Source organism: Aulostomus chinensis, chromosome 2, assembly GCF_037954235.1.
Source record: "Aulostomus chinensis isolate RoL2024-O1b breed Wild chromosome 2, RoL_Achi_v1.0, whole genome shotgun sequence".
NCBI lineage: Eukaryota > Metazoa > Chordata > Actinopteri > Syngnathiformes > Aulostomidae > Aulostomus > Aulostomus chinensis.
The window spans coordinates 16,849,009-16,865,784 of NC_141321.1; the positions used below are offsets into that span (position 1 = coordinate 16,849,009).

The following is a 16,776-nucleotide window of genomic DNA, read 5'->3' on the forward strand; positions in this document are numbered from 1 at the left end:
TGTTTTGGCTGGATGCAGAAGTGTCAACTAGCGGATGTAAGAATTTTGCAGACCCTATGCATTGCAGGCTTCAACTCATCTCGCTGTGAATCGTTAGTGTAAACTGGTTTTTGTCTACCCAGCAGCTACCTGGATGTCTTGAACTTCTCTATGCTGAAACCGATGGTTGGGACAATGTCTTGTGCCTGGGCCTGTAAGACAAGTGCAACTTAAATTATCTGAAATCTGTCGAACATTCCAAACATGCACAGGCAGTACGGTGCGAAATATGCTCAACTGTTATCATGTGTAAACTTTTTATTTTTTAAATTGCGTGTTGTCAGACACATTATTAATCCATTTAAACATTTACTTACATTAGTTGGCTTGAGCTGGTTGATAATGGTGGTTTTACCACTGTTGTCTAAGCCGAGACACAACACATTCACCTCTTTCTTCAAGCCCAGCCATCCTGCCAACTTGTCAAACAGCCCCATTGGCAGCAACCATCAGCTGTTGGTCTGCTCTGTAACAGTTATACAGAGAAAATTAACATTACAACTGACCAGGGAGATCAAGTCAGCACCTCAGCTGGAGAAAATATCTGTTCTGATTTCTACTAAAGTTATGTCTGTACTGTCCAGTTGTTTGGGATCTGCAGTGGCTCACTGCTCTCATACCACAGGTCTCATAGCAATAGTTACCTTCAATTAAATCTCTTGAGTTATACAAGAAATCAAACAAATAACGTGTTGCTTTTAACGGTCACTTTTTTTTTTAAATTTATCGTGGTGAAGGGGCCTGTTACAGCTGCCACTGCTCGGGGAAACATCACTTCTCCTTTACTAAATTGCTCATTGTTACCATCGTGCAGCAGCTGAGACTCCACAATACGTTTTGCAATTAATGACATAACGTTACGAATAAACACTCGCATTAGATGTAACGTCCATGGTTTAACAGGGTTATTTGTGTGTTTGTGGTTGTAAAGGCTACAGTCCATGGCAGACGTGAAGACACAAGCTAGCTCCCTATTTCTTAACATTAACCTTTAGCTTCAGCTAACCAGATTGGAGCGTAATTAACACTCGCTAACAACCATTCAGTTAATCTCTTGTTGTCACTGCTAGCTAGCACAGGCTACCGTTCAGACCGTGGCTTAGAGGAATTAAATATGCAGTGTCCGATACAACGTAGTTAATCTACGGCACAAATTCTATTAGATTGAGCTCAGCTTTTATACAAAAAACACGTCAAGCTGGAAAAAAAACATGGGACTTATTAGCTTTTAGCTAACACTACAGCAGTCGTTAGCTTGTAAAGCAGCATACGAGCGTTCTTACTGAAGAGCTTCACTTTACCTGTGATTGTTTCTTCGCGGTTTTGACTCCAACATGTACTAAACACCACCCTCTGCTAGTTCATTTCTTAAGTGTCAGGCTTGTGTTTCATTCATTTCTCCCGGAGTCTATCATGCTCCCCCGGCTAACACCGAGGTATTTACACCGAGCTGTTGCTGGGTGACCAGCGAGCTGACTCTAGTCTGCCACCTGGAGGCCAAACTGCATTATGCAACTGGGAGAATTTGAGAATAAACTGTGTAATTTAGCATTTGCCTGAGCCACGAGGCAATGACATCAGATTATTGAAACACAACAGGTCTATGACATTAAACAGAAAGAAAAAAACACTTTTTATGCTTTTACACACACCCTTTCTTTTTCTTTTTTTTAAATTGAACTGTTTTTGCAGTTTTTTATTCTGCAGATTGTTTCATTATTGGAACTCCAATTCCATTTGGTGCAAAATGGTTATATTTATACAATGGAGAAAAGTGCATAGATACTGAGAGACCAGTATTGGAGATAACTGTGCTGCATGTGGATTGACAACTGAAATCTTTTACTGAGTTATAGCAAGGGAAGCTGATGACAGAAGAACATGTACCCTTTTAACATGGAACAAAATAAACAAGGAATCCTGTTCTTTAGCTTACATGCAAGCTTAGAGTATGTATGGTCAACTTAGATATACTTCAGGTTTAGTTAAGGTAAAAAGAAAATGGAGTCAGCAATTTAAAAAAACTATCACATCAAATGGAAAACTTTACACCCACACTAAAAAAAGAGGGCCTTTGGTATCATAAGGTGGGTGTATGCCCTCATCTGCACCCTACCACCTGAATTTTAAGAGCCACATAAAAACTATCACTAAATCAGCCTATTATCATCTCAAAAACATTGCACGAATCAAAGGATTTCTGTCTAAACAAGACATGGAAAAACTCGTCCCTGCATTTATTCTTAGTAGGCTAGATTATTGTAATGGTGTCTTTCCAGGTCTCAGTAAAAAAAATCAATCAAGCACCTGCAGCTCAACCAAAATGCTGCTGCCAGAGTCCTGACCAGCAGTAAGAACCATGGACCACATTACACCTGTCCTTAAATCACTGCACTGGCTCCCTGGGTGTCAAAGGACTGAGTTCAAAATCCTGTTACTGGTCTATAAGTCACTGAACGGGCTTGGGCCTCAATACATGTCAGAGCTGCTGGCTGGGTATGAAGCATCCAGACCCCTCAGGTCATCAGGGACGGGTCTACTCAGCGTCCCCGGGGTCAGAACCAAGCAGGGTGAAGCTGCTTTCAGCTTCTGTGGTCCACACCTGTGGAACAAACTCCCTGAACCTCTGAGGGGGGCACAAACTGTCAGCTCATTTAAATCAGGGCTGAAAACACTGCTGTTTACTGCAGCCTTCTTATAGTATTGATTTGGGATTGATCTGGGTGATTTGGTATTGATGGATTCATTTAATATTGATTTGTCTGCTGTCAAATTGATCTTAAACTGTTTTATTGATTTTAAATGATTTTTGAATGTTTTAATTAATGTTTTCAATTTTAAACTGATTCTAACTTTCCTTTCTCTCTTTCCCTCTGTAAAGCACTATGAATTGCCCTGTGTATGAATGGTGCTGTACAAATAAGTTTGCCTTTGCCTTTACCATAAACACCTGTTTGACACACTCACCTGGCAATTCTTCATGTCCAGAAAACGTGTCTCTCGAGTGACAGTTAAGAGGACACCGTTTTTGAGAATGAGTCTGTATCCATGGATACAACTGTGTGTCAACCATCTGCTTTTAAAAACAAATAGGAAGCGAAGTATTAAAATAGGGTTGTTTATTAAGGAACAAACATATTGAGTAAAACATACACCTTTCACAAGACTTTTAGTACAAGACACATTGCATTATCATGAGGGTAGAACACTTTTCTATAAAATCTTTTGACATTCAGCGGTCTTCGGTTCAAAAAACTGTATTTTTTTTCAATCTTTATTTCAGTTGAAATACTTCATATACCAGCCGAAAAGTTGTTATTAAAATCCCAAACACATAACCATAAATCCTCTCCACATTATCATCAGTCATGAGGTATCAGACTTGAGACCATTCGCAGTCAGTCAAAACCATTGGATTGTCACTTGGAAAGAGAAGAGGTATTGGTGAACACTTGAATTGACACTAGAAATAAATCCTAAATTCAAGTGATTGCTAACAATTGCTGAGATATTAAAGAGACCACATTTGGCCAGAACTGACAGAGGTTGGTTGTTGTGGAGGCTGCATTGATGATCCATAAGATGATGATGGGTGTCATGTGGTGGAGCAGTGGACTACTCTCACATGAGCAGTGTGTGATACCTGTTAAACCTAACAGTCTGGTGTGCAATTAATTGAATGACGATGCCAAGGAACTTCGATTCCAGTCTGCCTTTGTGCCGTGGTCTCACACCTGAAAGCCACTCTGTTGGATATGATGAAACTGCAGACGGAGAGACTGTATGCTGCTAATGATCCTCCTCTGGTGGCCAATCAAACAGATCCCAATCCGCCTGATGTCGCTGAGGGGAGGGAAAAATGTAAACAACTTTGATTTGATGGTTTGATAAGAGCAGCACAACTAGTTGTACATCAAGACACCCATGTAATCAAAGAAACGTGCCAGCTTCTTGGGAAATACGCTCATTGTCCATCCTCCACAGAGACAAGAACAGATTATTGCTCTACTCTGCTCTGTGTGTGCATTCGGAAGCTGAGACCCACGCTAGTTAGCTTTGCACAACGAAAGGTAGCATGAGGGAAGAGTTTGCCTGGATTGAACGAGGGCTGTTACTTTTTTTTTTAATAGAGTGCAAAATTAAGCCAGAACTACTTTCCTAACAGGGCGTGCTAATTTAAAAACAGCACCTCAAAACTTAGTCAAGAAAACAACACATTTGCTGATGAGTAGAAGAGTATGGTCAATTGGACCATGGACCAATTATGGTCAGTTTTGTAAGAGAGGATGAGGAGGATAACTTCAGGATAAACTAACATCCTGAACCTTTTCTTGGCAGCTGAGAGTGCAAAAAAACTGATTTGCTAACAGTTACCACCCACTACCATTTCTTGTGCTATGCTAACTAGCAGTCAGCCAGTCTGATGGTCACATCTCCCTAGCTTACACACACTTGTTTGGCTCTGATAACAAATATTTCCCAAAAAGTCCTTTTAACTTTTCCATATCACTTGAACCTGTGGCCAGTTTGAACTACACAGTATGTGTCTTTGCAGGTTACAGGAGGAAGAAGAACAAAAGGATATACTAGAATTTACAGGAGGTAAACACCACAAACTGTCAAAAGATTGTGTCATAAATGGTAATCTGTATTATATTTATCTTCCAAAGGCTTCTGCCTGCATCTGTTGTCTCTTTCAAGTTAAGCAAGATTATGTAAAAACTACCGCAGTGATTTAAATGAATCTAAGTGAATGGGCGGAGGATGGACCAATGAAAGTACTTTCACACAGACATAAAAAGATGCACTAACTTTGCTATATGATCTCCTCCATAGGATTTTTTTTATATCACAAACAAAGAATTTAAATCTCTGACTTCAGTAGAGTCTCTTAGTTCAAGTGACAACAGTTACCGTCTTTGCGGTCTAAGAGTTTGACAGGTGTCGCTCAGCTGAATCCTTGACTGACATTTCAAACTTCTATTACACATTGTTTCATCATGTACTGTATTACTTTGATGGCTGAGCTGTCTATCCACTTATGTTCTCATCTCAATGATGGGACCATTTCATTTTAGCATCTAATGTATAACATTAGACATTCAAAACAAATGTCTAAAATCCCACTCAGTGTCGCTATCTCAATTTCTATGTGTGCCCTATTTTATTTGATACAGGCACCTTAGAACATTTTGTGTACTCACTCTGTGCTCATGGTTGAAATGGAATCCAGTGTTGTGTATCCAGCTGCAATGAAGTTGTTCTTATACTGGCTCATCTTGATGGAGTCGAGCCAGTCGCCGATCGAGATGAAAAGAGGGTAGTCTGGCATGTCGTCTGGGGAGTCTGGGAAGCTACCACAACACGCGGGAAGATACACCATCAGACAACACATATTTTACACTATTCAGCAGATTTCAATTGAAGTTGGAATGTTGGAGCTTCTTGTAATTATGTCCAAAAAGGGAACATTAAAAAGATATTCAACATGATGAGCTACAGCATCTCAACAGAGAAAATCTTATACATCTCAAAGTATTTATTTTTGGGTAATAAGTAGTAAACATGTACACACAAGTTCGTAGGCCATAATATACGTAACAACTGGTATGCAGTGTGTGTGAGAGCTGATACTGACTTCTGTACATCATTCACCAGCGTAAGCAAGCTACTGGGGTTGATTATGATTCTATCCAGGAAGGAGAGCACGTTGTTGAAGCGAGGTCGCTGACCATACTCCTTCTGCCAGCAGTGCAACATCAGCTGGTGCAGCGTCACAGGGCAGCCCATTGGTGCGGGTAGACGGTAGCCTTCTTCAATGGATAAAATGACCTGAGATGATCAGCAGAGTGCAGATTTATCTATAAAATTCCACTTGCATTTAAATGTTTTATTGTTATTCTCATAGAAGGAACTAAATTTATATCTTAGTTTGCTGGTACTTTGCTTACATCTTGATTAGACATCTCCCAGTAAGGCCTCTCGCCATATGACATCACTTCCCACATGACGATGCCATAACTCCACACATCACTGGATGAGGAAAACTTTCCATAAGCGATAGCCTCTGGTGCTGTCCAGCGTATCGGTATCTTTCCCCCCTGAAGAAAAGAAAAAGTGAAAATATCTGTTTGGAAGATATTCACAGTGCGTCACTGCACTTAACTGTCAGACAAAGTTCCTCTGCGACTCACTGTGGCTGTGTACGCTGCTTCAGTGTCATCCTCCAGGATCCTGGACATACCGAAATCTGACACCTTACACACCAGGTTTTCATCCACCAAGATATTGCGCGCAGCGAGATCTCTGTGAATGTAGCCCATATCTGAGAGGTAGGTCATGCCCACTGCGATGCCACGCATCATCCCCACCAGCTGGAGTACTGTGAACTGACCGTCACGTGTCTGGAGAGGGCGTAAGAAATAAATGAGGAACACTACTGGAGGAAGAGGATTTTGTCAAACAGATCATGTGTGCGAAAATGCATTCTTCTCACTCGTAAGAAAGAATCAAGCGCTCCATTTTCCATGTACTCCACCACGATCATCACTGGTCTGCCTGAGGTGAAGGTAAAAACACCAGGAAGATAAAGATAGATGTTTATTACAAAAAATGCAATAACATACACACATACACATAAGCTAAACCTCCATTGTCTCCAACCAACCCAAACCTAAAACCAAGTCTCAATCCTAGAACAACCATTTCAATTTTAACCCAACACACACATATATAACTTACTCCTGGTGACCACTCCCTCAAGTCGGATGATGTTAGGGTTGTTAAACTGTCCCATGATTGATGCCTCGCGCAAGAATTCCTGCCTCTGTTGCTCCATAAAACCCCCTTTAAGTGTCTTTATAGCCACAGCAATGTCCATCCTTCCAGGGACACGCAATCGGCCACTACAGACCTCTCCGAATTCACCTGCGGAAACAAGACATTCACTTCCACAGTCACTGTGTCATAAACCTAATTTTTAGTGCTGTTAAAATAATAAACAAGATTTTGAATGCGGTTCTAAGACTAAGACTGCAGATTCAGGAATTTATTTTTATCCCAACAGTGCTTATTGCCATTTATAATGTTTCCTGTAGTAAACAGTTGGCCTGGTTAAAATCTAATATGGGAAGTTAAGGAGAAATATATCAGGTGAATTATAGATCGAAATAGTTAGTTAACTGAAGTTGTAACAGAGGAGAGACGACATTTCATTACTGCTCTTTAAAGGGTAATGACACACTACCTCCACTAGATGAAGCCCACGTTACAAAATAGTTAACTGGAGGCCACATTACTCAGGAGTTAAGCAGAGCAGAGTCTCGATCTGTTGGGTTTAATGGGTTTTCAGCAGCTGCGGCGGCGGCTCTTCTCTCCTTTAAGGTGCTGTTCCATATCAGCTCGCTTACAACGGCTATAAATATTTTAAACTGACTTCATGTGGTTTAACATTTCTAATAAAATTAAAATGTTATTAGACATAAAATTGAATCTTTTCTGAAACAAGTGAAAGAAACTGCCATCATTTTAGGAAACACCTCCCTGATTTATACAATTGCTCACTCTGAATAATCTGTGATAGAATTCATGCTATATTCCTGCTCCCGGGGTGCTGACATCAGAATCTTAATTCATCCTTCACACGGAAAATATTATATTAATAAATATATATTTGTATTTTTCACAGGACACATTCGAGTACACGTCAGAAGTTTTGTTTGAGGAAAAGTGGGTCACACTCAGTCTGTGTCTCTATACTTTCTTTCCAGATGCAGGAGTGCACGTATTAGCAAGACACCTTTTTAGTTGGCACCCCAGTTCTCCTTAATTTACGCCGTAAGAACAGCGATGAAGTGTACGCTGAAGCAGTTCTCTCTGCATCATTCAAAGCTGGATGTTCCCCTGATTTCAAATTCCATTCATTTGTGTTCCTATTGCACCGTCTCAGTAAATACTAGACTGTACGTATATAAAGTATCTCCATGGGATTTTTACCTGCACCGATCACCCTCTCTATGCATATGTATGAGGGGTCGATCTCTTTAGCGAATTCCTCCACAGCCTGAGTGGGGTCTTCATACGTGTCTGGATCCACGTAAGTCTTTATCCCAGAGAAGGGAACTGGAAGGGAAAAATCCACAACATTCTTAGAGTCAATTTTTCTGTGGAAGATAATGAAATAGGAAATAAAGATTAAATTATCTCCTGCTGCCAAATAAAATTTAACATTAGAGAAATAATTATGCAGGCTATTCATGTGATTAGTCATTTATTATCATAAATTTGGGTTGATTTATCTACTTGCATTTACAATTTCATGTGTGGTGTTTGTCAATATTACTGACAGAGGGCACATGTATTTAAATCCGATCAGATGACAATCTGGAGATACAAGGGATGGCAATGATACGTTGATCATCCGCGCAAGTTTATAGAACCACATCCCAGAATCTCCCTTTTGCTGGAAATATTTGAAAATGCAACATTTGATCTATTCAACCCCGGTGTCAAAACACTTACTTATCCTACCTCTGGTGAAAAACCTCAATTATAAATCTCCCATTTGTATTCACAGTCTAGGAGTTTTGCCAACATACTGTAAAGTAGTGATTGCAAAACAACACCCTGAAGTAAACTCTGTTACGCTGAAGCGTGTAGTGTAATACTTTAGTTGAGAGGATGATGCCAGAAGAGCTTACTCTTGGTTTAGCTAGATGGAGCTGCAATCATTGGTGTATTTAGAGCTGTAATAAGGTGTTTAAGCTATTTAGCTGAGACGTGAAGAAAAAGAACATAGCGAAGGAACAACCTGAGAGAATGTCCCAGAGCAGTGGATCAAGTCATAGCAGGCAGCCAAGCTTTGACTCTTCTGGCTGAGGCAGGGGACCTTGCAGCGGTGAGTACTGAGCATGATGACTGGCACAAATGATAACTTAAAGCAGCCCCTGTTACACCCAGAGCAGATGAGCCGGGGACTAAATGTACTTTATAGCTGTGTCAGCTCATATTGGAGAGGGTTCAAGGCTTCGTCTGAGAGAGATTCCAGTTTGGAGTCTACGTTCTACTTCTGTCCCCAGGGTGTCTGAACTCAGCTCTATAATAGAACAAGCCTTTTTTTTTTTGACTCATTGCTGGGTGATACCAACCCAGCGCACAACAGCACAAACAAACAAAAACTGCAAAGTGTTTCAACTATTAGGGAAGTTGGAGCTATAACTTTTAATTTCCGGTAAGTAAAATAATAAAATCACAATCGCTAACTGCAGCAAAACTCCATTTAACTTTCTTGAGACACAGAAGTCAACATGAAGAAAAAACAAACACAACACATTCTCAGGCTATCTCTATTACTCCGACCAGCTTAGAGCCACCAGGCCTTCAGTCAATTTCCCTGCACAAACACAAGATGTTGATATGTGTGGAACTATTGCAAGGTCAGCATGTTGCTATATTTTATAATTCATAAGCCCTCGTGTCCTGGAATCCATTACAACTCCCGGAGACAGCCATACAGTTGGTGAGCCCCTTCATACCTCAGACTGAATCCCTCTAGAACTCTCTGTAAATTCCAGGATACAATTTTGTTCTTCAGCAAAGAAACAATTTCCTGTTTATGTAATCATGACCTTTTTTAAAACCACATTTGTCCTTTAATTCAGAAGTTGGAACAGTGGTTACCAAAGTTTTGTCGAAACCATTGTGGGTCAATAATATACTGTGAGTGTTGGATTAATGAAAACAAGCAACATTTCTAAAAATTCATCAAAACCTGACTGAAGTGTGTGCAGTATAAGGGACGGGCAGACCTGTCAAATGAAGAATTGAACATCCAGAGACAAACCAGAGAGAGAGAAAGAGCAAACCTTGTGACAAAGACGCCACAAAAGAGATCGTATACTCTGAAGTCACAGTTCAAATTTGGACGACTCTAAATCTCTTCGTGACGGAGAAAGAAATCTGTTAAAGCTTACATCACCACCTGTGAGAAAAACACACACTAACAAATAAAAAAACAAATCCATGCTACCATGTCCACTGTGGAATCGTGTCCTCCTCTTCTCCTCGGACTTCATTCTAGCTTTGATGTACCCCTGACACCTGCACAGGTGAACATTATGAAGAAAGAGTCATCGTCGCATTAAACCGCATTAAAAGCACAGTGTGTAATTTCGGCTGGTGTCCCTCAGCATCAACAGATGGAAATTGATGACATCCTGAAGGGATCGTGGGAGTTGTCGTCTTCACTGTCAAACAACCTCAGCTGCTGCTGAATCTGACATGGCTCAGGCACGATTCATAGTGAGGCCAAGTCTTAAAGTTCTGTTGGCTTTATGTTGATTCATGTCACGAACCATGAATATCCGCCACAGTGTCTGTGTTCAAAACAGTGATGACAAAAGTCCATTTATGAACACGTTGGACATAGAGAGGGATGTGATGCCAGTGACAGGCACCATTCAATATGAACTTCTATGGCTCTGGCAATTACTGGTGATTTCTGGGATAGTGTAAGCACACAACTATACAAAACATAGAATTTTTTTAGATGTTTTAATGAAAACAAACATATTTTAATAGTAGAACTCCTTCTTCAAGCTTTGTCAGTTACTAAAACCCTCAAAGTTTTGTGCAAGAGATGAACTCCTGTTGTTAGCAGAAAACAAGTCTGACATAACAAATAAGTGAAAATGAATTATCACTCTCAAAAAACTGCCAAAAAACAGGTTTAAATTGGTTTCTGGCAAAGCAGTAAAACTTGTTTCTCTCTGTAATCCATTCCTTTAGAGCAATATTAATTCTTGTTTTGTACGTAGTTCTTTTAATTTCTTCCATTTTGCTATTTTTAACCTAGTCGCAGCCTTTGTTGTCAAAGGCTTTCAAAGCTCAGTTTCCATAGAGAAGGAGGGATGGAGCAGAGGTAAGCGATCAATCAGTCGGACGGATCCATACTGGGGCCCATTCCATTCCAAAGAATGAATGAATCCTACATGTTACTCTGGAATCTAATCTCATCTAATAGCAACAGGTTTTGTATTGGCTCCAATTGTGAAAAGAACTGAGGATAAATTGGCTAAAATGCTCCAAGGAATTCAGTCTTTTCCTAAAACACTCTATTTTTTGTTGTTGTTTTTTTTGCATTTGAAAAAAAGGAAAATGCATCTTTATACAGGAAATTGATCATGTGTTTTTGGGGAATGACTAGCAAAGTTCAAGCATAGTTTAAGGATTTGCATCATGCTGAACTTTGCAATTTATGTTGAAGATCTTCCTTCAGATCAGATCACAATTAGGTGCAAATCTACTGTTTCTGCATCATTTTTCATTGTTTGTTATTAAGTGCTGCAAATGATAAAACCCTGTGAACCAGAAGCTCATTGAAGACAAAAGTCTGAGCTAACCTGTGGAAGTTAATGGAACGCATCAAACGGCCGGTACAAGCTGAGTAATTAGGCAGAAAATTGGTTCAGCCATTTGGAAAATAGGAGTGTCTGCTTGGTGGCAAAAGAGAGTCCATTAACAGACCTCTGGTTTTGGCATCACACATGAGATTATTAGAAGAGACAGGGAAGAGTGTGTGTGTGTGTGTGTGTGTGTGTGTGTGTGTGTGTGTGTGTGTGTGTGTGTGTGTGTGTGTGTGTGTGTGTGTGTGTGTGTGTGTGTTAACAGTAACAACTCTTACCGTCCAGTGATGAGGAGAAAGAGGGTGAGGATGACCAGCAAGGAGAAACCTCCAACCGAAGCAGTGACCACCACCAGCACTTGACCCTGATCTGCCATATCAGGAGCTGAAATAAATGAGAAAATGACCCTAAAAATAAGGTTTTACATGGTAAATTGGAGGAAAGTCAGTCATTTCCTCATGAAATGAGGCCCATGCCCATCTTAGATGTATCAAGTTACCTAAAAAGACAAGTCTCAACTGTAATCCATGTAAACTAACTGAGATCCTGTTCCAATTCAGGTTAAAGCAAGTCACCATGTTCAATGAAAATTTAAAGACATTCTACTTTGAATAACCTGCCTTCCTTAATATTCATGTGCAAAAACTAGAACTATGTAAGCTCCTCTTCACTACAATCTCATTTGGAGGCAAACAATGGAACACAAGAAAAGAAGATGTTCATGTTCACAACAAGTTCATCCTTGAGCATTTTGGCATATCAGTCAGTATCTGGCATATCACATTACCGTATTTACAATAAATGTGTAAATAATACCCAGTTTAACTTTGTTGGTCTTTCCACTCCTCCAATTTTATTCTGATGTCTTGGTAAAACAAAACCAACTCCAACTCCATGGAACATGAAATTATGTGAGATTGTGGTAGAGAACAGCCTATGTGGTAAACCTAGGTTAAGCATTCATGTGTGAGCATGCATGTTGGTGGGTGGGACCGCAAAGGTTGAGCACCTACATCTTGTAGGAGGCTGCTCATCCCTGAATATTTCAGATTTAGCACCAGCAGAGTGTTACGTGTACAGGAAAACTGTTGTAAGCACAACAGCAAAGCCCGAATCAAACGTACAGAGCATAAAACCATTTAAATAAATGGACTCATGCCTGAGGAAGCATTGATGAGTTTCACTGATCCATAGAAAAGAAAGACCATAAAATGTCTCTGGGGATTTTATAGGGTTGTTGATCAACACAGATGGTTGGTGTCTAACTCTAGAACTCCTTTCCTGTCCTACTCATTGTTTAAAAACCCAGCAGGGCTTAAATATTAAGGGCACTTCCTGTAAGATTAAACATCGGTCCTATTTATATGAACTATACTGGCAAAATTCCTTCTCATCATACCTTCAGCTGCAGTGGCAAACTCAAAGTTGTGGCTGTAGGCTGTGTAGCCAGCGGAAGTGCGAGCACGCACGTGGAAAACGTAGACGGTTGAGGGTCTGAGGCCAGTGACCACCACACTGGGGTTTTTGGTGCGAGTTGATGAGTAACTCAGCTGTTCTTGTTCCTTGAGAAGTAGAAGCAGATTGGCAGAAATGATAAACAAAGTACAATATTGCAGGAAGGTGTTTGCATAAGCATGTTTGCATAAAGCCATTATCACAGCAACATCTGAACCAAACACATCATTTCTATCTTGTTAACCACCAGAGCAGATGGTGAAGCAGACAGAGAGAGAAGTGAATTATGAATGTGCCACACTAGTGCTGCACATTTGGGCCTCTGTATGAGAGCCATGCACATTGTTCTGAGCAGTGTGATTATTCTTTACTGTGCATTTCATCACTTATGGTGCATTTTAGTGGCGGAATAACTTTTGTAAGTGATTACTGTTATAATACAGTTCACTATTCCCATTAGGCAGATATCATGTATAAAAAACTGTTTCAGAAATAAAGGCTTCTTAATTTTTGTGTAGTACGGGGAGAGACACCACCTTTTCAAAGTATTTGACTTCATAGTCCACTATGTCAGAGGGCAGGTGTTCCTCTTCTGCCCATGAGAGGGCGATGCTGTTTTGAGAGGCCCAGTCCCTCCTGACGACACCCACCAGAGCGGGACCTGAGGAGGCAAGAGGGAAGGGTCCGCTGAGACTAGAGGAGAAGTGTTTCCCATTATTACGGATCATCTCAGACATCGGATAGGTATTCTGTACTCTTTAAAAACTGTAAAAAAAAAAAAAAAAAAAAAAAAATATATATATATATATATATATATATACACTCACATATATTTGGTGAAAATGAGTGAATCTTAATCTATCTTGACTTGATCTTCATCTTCTAAATAAAAAAAAGAATACTGACATAAAATTATGAGACGCGTCGGCAAAAAGACTGACTGAATTCTGAAGCTGGACTCCACAACCTTGTGTCACCTGGGTTAGACTCCCGGGAGACAGGGCCAGTGAGTTATAGCACACATTTATTTAAGGTCAGTGAAGTGAACTCCAAACTGAGTCCACTGAGTTCAAAGAGGCTGCAACCAAACCCATTCCAAAAATGTCTTCAGCCATCAAAACACATTTGAACAAACAACTCCAAAATGAGGCGGCACGGTGGTGCAGTGGTTCACAGCAAGAAGGTTCAGGGTTCCAGTCCCGGCTCCATCACAGGATCTTTCTGTGTGAGTCTCCATGTTCTCCCTGTTCCTGTGTGGGTTCTCTCTGGTACTCCAGCTTCCTCCCACAGTCCAGAGACATCAAGAGGGGACGAGGCTGATTGATACTCTAAATTGACCGTAGGTGTGACTGTGAGTGTGAATGGTTGTCTGTCTCTATGTGTTGGTCCTTTGATGGACTGGTGACCTGTCCAGGGTGAACCCCGCCTCTTGCCCATAGCTGCTGGGATAGGCTCCCACCCCCCCCCCCCCCCCCCCGCAACCCTTAACAGGAACAAGCAGATAAGAAGACGATGGATGGATGGAACTCCGGAATGAAAATTAAGTGGACACAGAGGCGCAGGAAAGTGGCTCATGTAACATATTTGGTATTAAAAAAGTGGATTATGTAGCGTTAAACTACTTTTGAGAGATGGAACAACTTGCTAGAAAGATAGATTGTTCCATATTGCAAAATATCCAAAGAATTACCATTTTTGTCCACTCTCAGTAAGATGAATCATTTTTGTTCATTTTTGTTAACCTGACAACTGGACCTATAGCCACTGTTTATTGTGCTTGTCAGATTTGGGAGGATAACTTACACAAGGCTGCAGAGGAGGCTAAGAATCAGCTCGCAGAGATTCAAATATTTACCATCAATTATTCATAAAGCCTTCACTTGAACAGAACATGATTTGGCAAACTAATAGATCCACTCCCTCTGTTGTCGAGTGCGCTGTTCAGGAGCTCGCAGCTGGAATACCAATTCAGCTCTTGGCTAATGTTTTAAACTGTCATACCACTCAGATACATAGATAACCTAAACACAAGGCCGCAGCCTGGATGGAGCATTTCTCAAAGGGGATATGTCACTATATTAAGTTGTATTCATCAGGGTGCAGATGTGACATTGTGCCAGGAAGCCAAGGTTTTCTAGCAGCAGACATGATGCTTCACACTTCAGCAGCTCAAGCATTTCAGCTGGTAGCTTCGAAAAAAAAAAAAAGAGCAGAGAGAACGCTGCACAGAAAGCGAGAGTTTGATGCTGACTGCTGTAAAAGTGCACGCTTTAGGTGACAAATATGTAAATTTAAGATGGCTCCTACTTCCACATTCCAATGCACAAATTCAAGACTTATAACTTGAGTCACTTGCATTTCTCTGTGCACATCAAATTGTGAATGATGTCCTTTCTGTGACACCGAGACACAGAATGTCTGTACTTGTGTCATTCCACAACTGGCAAAGTGAGAATTGCCATGTCAGTTAGATAATTTATTAGAATGATCAAAGGAAACATCATCTACATTAATGAAATCTTTGGAAAATAAAAAAGTGACATCTCATCAATAATTGCACTGTGTTTTGTAATGAACACAACTGCAGAGCAACATCACACATCTGCTGATAGCCTTGTTATTCTTGGTAACATGTACCCCTTCCTGTCTGGGTGGCAGGTGGTATCCGAGATGTAGGAATACCGCCGTCTGGCTCCTGGCTGCCGTTATTATTGGTAGGCGGTGAAAATATACAGCATGCACTCACAAAGGAGTACAGTACAAAAGTGCAGAGGAAACTCAACACTTGCTACTTTGCTAATGCGTGCCATGAATAAATTACTGTCATTTTTGGTGACTAATTGACATTCATCTTGTTAATTACATGAACGGCAAGCCGGTGAGACAAAACTCTCACTTCTTATTTCTTATTTAACGACTGCAACTGAGTTTTTCTTAGCCAGTTGGGGACAGCAAAGACAAGTAATGGCCAAAACACTGACAAATTATCCCCTTCGTGTCAATTTCACTTGTGAGCACCCAGTACCATATTTCTTTTAGTAGATGTGGAATAAAGTTTCAAAAAACTTTTTAAACTGATAAAAACCATATGCAACACTGATGAGACCGAGTAAAAAGATGCTAAAAAGGTTCATTCAAAGTTCTGTTTCTCCACTCCAAACAAATCTTTCGGTGACTTCTTGCAGATGCAGCGGGGAATGAGCATTTGGGTCACAGCCAAACCCTCATCACTGATATGTTGAATCTATGTCAAACATCTGCTTATTCATATTAACACTTCTGCCTCTGGATTCATGTTTCACTCTCTTCAGCTGCAAAATGCTTGTCTCATTCACCAAACAGTTGCCAGTTTAGTTAAAATCCACTCATTTTAAAGTTATGTTTATTCCAAATTGAGGTTATAATCCCAAATAAAATCATAGAATTATTACTTATCTCGCTTGCTTTCCAGCAGCTAAGATCACGGGTGCACGTGTGATCATTGCAGATTCACAAGGAACAGATACTGCATTTAAACAAAAGCACTTCCATGACTATGTGCTCTTTTTTTTAATCAGTCTGTTAGAACACATCTAAGACCAGAACAACACCCATAAGTGTCTTGTTAAAATAAGCAATAGTGGTGTTTTTCAGTGTGACCAGGCAGATAAATATGCATAGGCTTTCCCCAGTTAGGGGGATAATGCTGTTTGCCAGAGTCACATTACTGGAGGCGCTTTCTGTTTGCAGCAGTATAATGTTATGTATCTATTACCATTCGTATGTATCACTGCGCTTCCGTCTATTGGACTTTTAGATTATTTAACACGTGGACATTTTTAGAAAATGTGAACTTTCTGGAAAACAACAACAACAAAACTTGTCTCTTTTGCAAGGGGAT

At 40.4% G+C, this 16,776-nt stretch overlaps 2 protein-coding genes across 3 annotated transcripts in view; both read right to left on the bottom strand.

Moving 5' to 3' along the window:
* Positions 1-1,519, bottom strand: part of arl6 (ARF like GTPase 6) — a 7,162-nt gene extending 5,643 nt beyond the window's left edge. For both annotated transcript variants that reach the window (XM_086181370.1, XM_086181375.1), the window contains exons 1-3: positions 1,341-1,519; positions 357-505; positions 130-191 (exon numbers count right to left, since the gene is read on the bottom strand). In XM_086181370.1, coding sequence (XP_086037496.1) covers positions 130-191; positions 357-476 — 182 coding nt within the window. In that variant the 5' untranslated portion in view covers positions 477-505; positions 1,341-1,519. The remainder of the gene's footprint in view (positions 1-129; positions 192-356; positions 506-1,340) is intronic.
* A 1,624-nt stretch (positions 1,520-3,143) lies between these two features.
* Positions 3,144-16,776, bottom strand: part of LOC147269240 (ephrin type-A receptor 6-like) — a 55,566-nt gene continuing 41,933 nt past the window's right edge. Inside the window, exons 9-20 of the mRNA XM_086181386.1 lie at positions 13,433-13,557; positions 12,841-13,003; positions 11,720-11,825; positions 10,067-10,137; positions 8,035-8,160; positions 6,781-6,966; positions 6,536-6,597; positions 6,234-6,443; positions 5,991-6,140; positions 5,678-5,871; positions 5,244-5,393; positions 3,144-3,882 (exon numbers count right to left, since the gene is read on the bottom strand). Coding sequence (XP_086037512.1) covers positions 3,768-3,882; positions 5,244-5,393; positions 5,678-5,871; positions 5,991-6,140; positions 6,234-6,443; positions 6,536-6,597; positions 6,781-6,966; positions 8,035-8,160; positions 10,067-10,137; positions 11,720-11,825; positions 12,841-13,003; positions 13,433-13,557 — 1,658 coding nt within the window. The 3' untranslated portion in view covers positions 3,144-3,767. The remainder of the gene's footprint in view (positions 3,883-5,243; positions 5,394-5,677; positions 5,872-5,990; positions 6,141-6,233; positions 6,444-6,535; positions 6,598-6,780; positions 6,967-8,034; positions 8,161-10,066; positions 10,138-11,719; positions 11,826-12,840; positions 13,004-13,432; positions 13,558-16,776) is intronic.